At 39.3% G+C, this 8,646-nt stretch overlaps 1 protein-coding gene across 1 annotated transcript; it reads left to right on the forward strand.

The window, feature by feature from the left end:
• The first annotated feature begins 6,134 nt into the window (after positions 1-6,134).
• On the forward strand, positions 6,135-8,397 carry LOC127137959 (uncharacterized). Its single transcript, XM_051064365.1, has 2 exons — positions 6,135-6,621; positions 7,829-8,397. Exons 1-2 carry the CDS (start codon positions 6,135-6,137, stop codon positions 8,395-8,397), a joined length of 1,056 nt encoding a protein of 351 aa, XP_050920322.1.
• Positions 8,398-8,646: the final 249 nt, after the last annotated feature.

Here is an 8,646-nt window from a genome sequence, read left to right on the forward strand (position 1 = left end):
GAAGAGGTTTATGAGGAGTGAATGAGTGATAAAATGGATTTAGTGGGGGAAATTCGGTGGTGGGCCCAATGCCAAACGGACAATTTTTTTTTGAAAAATAGCAAGTGTATTATTTGCACCAATGTAGTAATAAAATGGGAGTTATCCCGAGTACTCGAGACTGCCAAAGTGTAAGTTGAATAATAATTCAATTGAAATTTTGTTGCTCATTTTTGGAGTGGTGGAAGATGTTCTTGTGAAGATTGATAAGTTTGTATTTCCGGTGGATACTCTGGATATAATCAGATAGCGGTTGCACCAGAAGATCAAGAGAAGACAGCTTTTACTTGCCCCTATGGTATTTTTGCTTATAGAAGAATGTCATTCGGGTTATGTAATGCACCAGCCATATTTCAAAGATGCATGACTTCCATTTTTGCGGACATGCTCGAAAAGCATATGGAGGTCTTCATGGATGACTTCTCGGTATTTGGTTTCTCTTTTGATAATTGTTTAACTAACCTTTCCCTTATGTTAGAAAGATGCCAACAGACCAACTTGATTCTCAACTGGGAGAAGTGCCATTTCATGGTGCGAGAAGGCATAGTCTTGGGTCATAAAATTTCTCACAAAGGAATGGAAGTGGACCAAGCCAAGATCGAGGTAATAGAAAGGCTACCCCCTCCAATGAACGAAAAAGGTATAAGAAGTTTCTTAGGGCATGCGGGTTTCTACCGCAGGTTCATAAGAGACTTTTCTAAGATAGCTAAACCTTTAACTACCCTGTTAGTTAAGGATAAGGCTTTCATTTTTGATAAAGAGTGTTTCGTTGCATTTGAAACTATAAAAATAAATTGGTGACGGCACCAATTGTCATTGCCCCAGATTGGTCTCTACCTTTTGAGATCATGTGTGATGCGAGTGACATTGCAGTGGGAGCAGTTCTTGGGCAACGTAGAGATAAACTGTTGCATGTCATATATTATGCTAGTCATGTTTTGAACCCTGCATAGATGAACTATGCGACTACCGAGAAGGAGTTACTAGCGGTGGTCTATGCCTTCGATAAATTCAGGAAATATCTGTTGGGTTCTAGAGTCATTGTTTATACTGACCAAGCTGCTTTGAAGTATTTATTTGCTAAGCAGGACTCTAAGCCAAGACTGTTGAGATGGACCTTACTCCTCCAAGAGTTTGATGTCACTACGTCAAATAAGGGAAAAGAGGACGCTTTTTTTGGCCTATAACAGCGCTTTAAAGCGCCCTCTAATTTGGCGCTGGCATAGGTAAAGACAACGCTTTTTTTCCTGGTGAAAGCGCTCTCTAAAGTGGCTCTTTAAGCCCTTTAAGGGCCACTTTAGAGGGCGCTTTTTAAAGAAAGCGCCCTCTAAAGTGGAACTTTTAAGGGTTTAGAGGGCGCTTTTACTGGAAAGCGCCCTCTAAAGTGGAAATTTAAAGAGTTTAGAGGGCGCTTATTTTGGAAAGCGCCCTCTAAAGTGGGTGGTTATTTAAAATTTTTTTTTTAAAAATCGCTATATTTTTTTATTTATTTTAGACAACCTGTATATTGAAGTAGTACACCTAAAACTGTATAATTTGAAGCCCTTTTTCACACATTGCATTCAACAAGCCTTATATACAACAATCCATACATATACAACAATCCACTGATATATAATCGTTTAACTTCTAAAGATTCTAAATATACAACCAATTCATAACTTAAAAAGAAATAAAACTAAGTAGCAAAAGCATCTCTGAGATGTATGTTTTTTTTGCTAGCCGCAGTCTTCTTAGCAACAACCTCTTTTTGTTCAATATCAATAGCATGAACCTAAAATATCATAAAATTAGTTAGGTGAAGTATAAGATCAAGAATTAACATTTTCTATGCATAAATATCATATAATTGTGTTTATACGTTTTTTTTTGATGCAACTGACTCGATTTGCTGTAATAAAAGCCATTTTACCTGTAATAAAGAAAACAATTAAAATCATTTGACCTGTACCTTTTTCACTAAGTTCTCTTTCTTTTCTTGGTTGGAATATGTTCTACATGTCTCTTAACAACACGGACGGTTGGATTGATCCAAATACCCTCATTATGATCATTTCTAATATATGAATCATTTGATATAATATTCTCATCTTGATCATTTCTGGTAAACGATTCAATCTCAACATCAATATCACCTTGATCTCCAGTGTTTTCATCAATTACTTTGTTGGAAAAAAGAACTATAGACCATTTCGTACTTTTCGGATCATTGACATAGAACACTTGTCTAGCTTGAGAGGCTAGAATAAAAGACTCATCTTTGTATCCCACCCTATTAAGATCCACTTGCAAAAATCCTGACTTATCCATTCGAATGCCGTTATTATTTTCAACCCACTTGCAACCAAATATAGGAATCTGAAACTTCTCATAATCAAACACCCAAATGCGCTCGATAACACCAAAATACGACAGATTTGCAAATTTGGGGTTTAAGTCCTTCACACTTGATATGTGCATTGCTTCAGCTACCACGGTGACACCACTATTCTGCATAGTACTTTTATCATCTTGTTCTTTGGTATAAAATGTGTATCCATTAATCGCGTATGCGCTATAAGAAAAAACATGGAAACTTGGACCATATGCTAAGCATCTCAACCTTTCTGTTATTGAAGCGGGATCTGAATAATACTTTGAATAAATATGATCCTTAAACCAAGGTATAAAACATCGATTGTGCTCTCGTACTATCCAATTTTCATTTCTATTGGGATTTAAACCTCGGAGAACATCCTTGTGAATTTCAACATACGGCTCAACCTCATTCTCATTGTGCAGAACATACAAATGCACTTGATCCCGTTCGACCCTTGATACTGCCACAATTTTATTTCCAATTAGATTTTTTCCTTCTTTCTTTTCGACAAGCTGAGACTTGGGGAGTCCGATTTACTGAACATTAGACAAATATTCAGTACAAAACTCAATCGCTTCTTCAACAATGTATCTTTCAACCATACAACCTTCTGGTCGACTTCGGTTCTTCACGTACCCTTTTAATATTTTCATATAACGTTCAACAGGGTACATCCATCTCATATAAGCTGGTCCACACAATTGTGTCTCTTTCACAAGATGAACAACAAGATGAACAACTAGACGCACATTGACCTTTTATGCTATACCCTGATAGATTTCCGTATGCTGGAAAATCATTAATTGTGCCAAACAACATCGCCCTCAAGTTGAAACTTTCTTTCCTATATCCATCATAAACCTCTACACCGGTCTCCCACAAAATCTTTAAATCTTCGATTAAGGGCTTCAAGTACACGTCTATGTCATTCCCTGGTTGTTTAGGTCCAGAAATCAACATAGACAACATCATGTACTTACACTTCATACATAGCCATGGAGGTAGGTTATAAATCATAATAATCACAGGCCATGTACTGTGTGAGATACTCTGGATACCGTGTGGGTTCATTCCATCAGTAGATAATGCCAAGCGAAGGTTTCTTGATTCTTCTCCAAATTCAGGATAATCATTATCAATTTTCAACCACTGTGGTGAATCTGCCGGATGTCGATACTTTCCATCTATAATTCTTTCATCTGCATGCCAGGTCAAGTGTCTTGAATCGGTTTCACTACGAAACATGCGTCTAAATCTCGGAATAACAGGAAAATACCACAAGACTTTTGCTGGAGACAACTTGTTCTTATATCGCGAGACACCGCATTTAGGACACTCATTTAACGATGCATACTCATTTCGAAACAAAACGCAATCGTTTGGACATGCATGTATCTTATCATAGCTCATGCCAATAGAGCACAACATCTTTTTGGTCTCATATGTTCGATTGGGAAGAACATTATCCTCAGGAAGCATATCTTTCAAAAGGGCTAATAACTCTGTGAAACTTTTATCCGACCATCCATTGCCCGCCTTTAAGCTGTACAACTTTAATACCGCAGACAATCTTGTGAATTTAGTGCAACCATCATACAAAGGTTTCTCTGCATCACTTACCAACCTCTCAAACATTTCGGGACAATCCTTAAGATCTCCTTCAAGTGCTTCTGCAATCTCTTCAACTCGATCACAATCGTATGTATCTGTGCCACTATAGTTTGAGGCATAGGTCGTACTATCCCCCGGTTCAACATTCTCGTTACTTTTCTCACCATGCAAATTCCAACATGTATAACTTCGATCAATTCCATGCCTCATTAGATGCGATGTCAACTGAACTGCGTCAACCCGTTTCCCATAACAACAACCCAAGCAAGGACATATCATTCTATTGGGGTCTTCGGCGTGCGCAACGGCAAACTTAACGAATTCTGATACCCCATTCTCGTACTCTCTCGATAATCGATTGGAAGACATCCATGTATTATCCATTACTAATTAGAATAAACAAAAAACAATTTCAGAAGAGAAACCAAAAATGGGATGAGACAAAACAATTTTGCTTTATTGAGTTAGTCTCTGTGCAGGGCATTCATGTCTCCAACAACAACCCAAAATCAAAACAATTTTGGTTTATTGAGTTAGTTTCTCAACATTTTCAGATATCTCTGACTTCAATAGCATGAGAATGTATGAACCATGCATTAAGCATTAGTGGTATGCACTAATTTGTAGCATAGTTATATATCATCATATAGTTTTTACAAAAGATAAACATTGACTAGAAAATATATATGTAGAATTATATAATGGTCTAACTGAAAGCTAACAGAAGAATAGTCGACTCTAATTTACTCTATCAAATAACATCCATACCTAAACTTCTTAAGTTACTAGCTACGCTATGTATGCTAGAATAAATACACTCATAAGCTGCATAGTGTACCTTTGATTGGTAGAAGGTGTTTTAGATATTGCTGCCTCCTTTTTCTACATCAAGAAACAAATGGAACAGTTGGTGAAATTTAACCCATAATGCCTAGTCTCCATTGCTAGCATTGCAACATAATAATTATTGTTGAGAATACTCAATAAATGTATGAACCAAGAAAAATGAAACCAAAAATGAACAATAGCGAACGTCAGAAGAGAAACCAAGTAATATGAAGATTAGAAAAATACCTATGGTGTCAAAATCGAACAGCTAATAACGAATTAATAGAAGGAGGAAACGTCGTAGATCTAACAGAGGCGGAAGGAGAACGCCTTAGAAGTAGCGAAAATCGTAGCAGTGAGAACCCTAACGTGAAAAAGAACGAAAATAACAGAGAGTGAAATAACAAAACGCGTAGTATGTTATAATTTTAATGTTTACTAAAGGGGACCTTAGAGGGCGCTTGTGGAAAAAAAGCGCCCTCTAAAGGGGGCCTAAGAGGGCGCTTATGAAAGCGCTCTCTAAGGCTTTCCAAAAGCGCTTTATAAACTGGAAATGCACATGGACTTATAGAGCGCTTTTTTAAAAGCGCCCTCTAAGGGTAACCTTAGAGGGCGCTTTCTAAAAAGCGCCCTGTATTGTTGTCCCTCTATCTCCTTCTTATTTTTTCGCTTCACCTTAGAGGGCGCTTTATTACAAAAGCGCCCTCTAAAGTGCGTTGTCTATTCTAGTTGTTCGCTCCTTATTTTTTCGCTTCACTTTAGAGTGCGCTTTTGTAATAAAGCGCCCTCTAAGGTGCGCTGTCTATTCCAGTTTTTGGCCTAGTGTGTGGAAATTCGTGACAAAAGAGGGTGTGAAAATACTGTGGCAGATCACCTCTCTCGGATGTCCCCCAAGGAGGAGAATGAGGAAAAGCGTCCAATAAAGGATGAGTTTGCTGACGAATACATCCTTGATGTTATTGGAATGCCATAGTTCGCAGACTACGCGAACTATCTTGTAGGCGGGGCGATCCCTAGCGAATTTGACTCTAACAAAAAGAAAAAGTTTGTGCATGATTGCAAGTTTTACTTGTGGGATGACCCATTCTTGTACAACAAAGGAGTAGACGGGTTGGTCAGAAGATATGTTCCCGAAGAAGAACAAAGAGATGTCCTAAAAGCATGCCATGACTCTAACTATGGTGGACACTTCAGTGGTGATAGAACCGCAGCCAAAGTCCTCCAATCAGGCTTATACTGGCCTACACTTTTCAAAGATGCTCAGAAAGTAATCAAGGAGTGCGATAAGTGTCAAAGGATGGGAAACATCTCGAAAAGAAATCAGATGCCGCAAAACCCCATGTTGGAAGTTGAACTCTTCGATGTTTGGGGTATCAACTTTATGGGACCATTTCCACCTTCATTTGGAAGGAATTACATTTTGGTGGCGGTGGATTATGTATCCAAGTGGGTAGAAGCAGTCGCTCTACCAACGAATGATGCAAAAGTGGTAGTCAAGTTTCTAAAGGAAAATATATTTGTCAGTTTTGGAGTGCCAAGAGCTCTAATAAGTGATGAAGGAACTCATTTCTTAAATCACCTAATGGAGAAACTACTCTTGAAGTATAATGTAAAACATCGTATAGCCACTTCGTACCATCCGCAAACAAGTGGTCAAGTTGAAGTGTCAAATAGACAGTTGAAACAAATTCTGGAGAAGACGGTCAACTCATCTCGCAAAGATTGGGCAAGTAAGCTTGATGATGCACTTTGGGCATACCGAACTGCTTTCAAAACACCGATTGGTATGTCCCCTTATCAATTGGTATATGGTAAGGCATGTCACTTACCCTTAGAACTTGAACACAAAGCTTTGTGGGCTTCAAAATTCCTTAATTTGGATCTTTCGAAAGCGGGAGAATCCCGAATACTTCAACTCCATGAGTTAGAAGAATTTAGGAACCGAGCATATGAAAATGCCAAGATCTACAAAGATCAAACAAAGAAATGGCATGATAGAAGGATCCAAAGGAAGGAATTTTGGGAAGGACAAATGGTACTATTGTTTAATTCGAGGATGAAGTTGTTCTTGGGAAAACTGAGATCGAAATGGTCGGGTCCGTTTATGGTACACAAGGTATATCCCCATGGAGCAATCGAAATAAAAAATCCATCCAATGGGGACATTTTTAAAGTGAATGGCCAAAGATTGAAGCCTTACAATATGGAGCAAGAAGTTGGCCAAATTGTTGTTGTTCATCTTGTCTGATAAGATGAACAACCCTCGAGCCATGTGACGTTAAACGAAGCGCTACATGGGAGGAAACCCACGCTTTTGTGTCTAACTATTTTCTTTGTTTGGTTGTGTGTTATTTACTTGTAGGTTTGAACAATGTTTGCTAGAGGAGCCAAAAATTTCGTGCGTAAAAAGTCTCTGGAAAAATCGGAAGCACAAGCCTGGCACAAGCTCGAGAAAGCAATGAAAGAAAAAGAAAAATAAGGGGCCTGACATGGGTGCCCGTGTCAAGAAGTGATCAGGAAAGGAGTTTTCCAGGGGCCTGACACGGGTGCCCGTGTCAGGTGACATGGCCCGTGTCAGCCCCTGCGTGAACAAGTTGGAACGTGGAAGGACACGGCCCGTGTCAAGGAGGTCATTTGCGCTGACACGGTCGCCCGTGTCAGCAAGCGCAGTGGGAAATTTTTCAATTTTTTTTTACCGTTTGGCATTGGGCCCACCACCGAATTTCCCCCACTAAATCCATTTTATCACTCATTCACTCCTCATAAACCTCTTCTCTTACCTATTCTCTCACCTTCATCTCTCTTTCTCTCAAAAATACCTAAAAACCTCCATTTTTCTTCACATAAAGCTCCATCCTTTCACCTCATAACTCTATCAAATCTCCATCCGTCTTCACAAAAGTTATTCCATTTTCCATCCTCTACCTTCCTACTGTAATCTTTTTGCCTAATCTCTCTTTTCAATTTCAAGTTTCTTTTTGTTGTGTGCAGGTAAGAATATGTCTCGCCGAGTAGACAGAAGCAAAAATGTGGCGGAATCATCCCGGCCATGTCAAAGGGCGAGAAGAACTCTGAATGAGCACGACATTGTGTTTGAAAACTTGGAGCACCAAAAGAGGTATACGGCTCATCTTAAAAGAAAATTTACCCCCACCAAATACATGTGTAATGGCACTTTGCAGGAATTGGGATTGGAAGCTGAAGTTCACCGAATGTTCCACACCTTAGGTATGTTGGAATTCATGCAGTTAGAAGCGCTAACTTTTGCGCGCATTACTCTTGAATTCTTGAGTACCATTGAATTTAAGCTGAAAAATCGGTGGAATGGAACGGAGAAAGAGTACTATGGTACTTTGCATTTTTGTTTATTTAATACTGATATGGAATTGTATGTGGATGAGTTAGGGAGTATCCTAAAACTCCCAATCGTAGGCCCTGGAACGGTGCCCGATACTTTTGTTCCGGCGGAATTCTGGACCGCTATAACAGGTAACATTAAATATGTCTCCAAAGGGGCAAAAACATCGGGTATCCATAACCCTTGTTTCAGGTACGCTTAGAAGGCTTTGGCGTACACCATGTTTGGTCGCGGAGATAGCACCGGTGTCGCCACCCAAAGGGAGTTGTTCTTTCTGTACAGTATGGCAGCACAAACTCCTATCAACATAGCAGCATTTGCAGCTGACTACCTAGGTAGAGTTGGTCGCGTTACTCCAGGCGACACTTTGGTTGGCGGAATAATCACACAGATTGCCGACCATTTTGGATTTGGTGCTGCGCTTGCTGACTCTCCACAGGTGCCGGGTAAA

Source organism: Lathyrus oleraceus, chromosome 4, assembly GCF_024323335.1.
Source record: "Lathyrus oleraceus cultivar Zhongwan6 chromosome 4, CAAS_Psat_ZW6_1.0, whole genome shotgun sequence".
Taxonomy (NCBI): Eukaryota; Viridiplantae; Streptophyta; class Magnoliopsida; order Fabales; family Fabaceae; genus Lathyrus; species Lathyrus oleraceus.

Excerpts from the sequence above, each read along its gene's own strand:
- LOC127137959 (XM_051064365.1), top strand. The coding sequence starts at position 6,135 with ATGGGAAACATCTCGAAAAGAAATCAGATGCCGCAAAACCCCATGTTG. Across the intron at positions 6,622-7,828 it reads TGCTTTCAAAACACCGATTG|GTAAGAATATGTCTCGCCGA; the intron begins GTATGTCCCCTT and ends TGTTGTGTGCAG.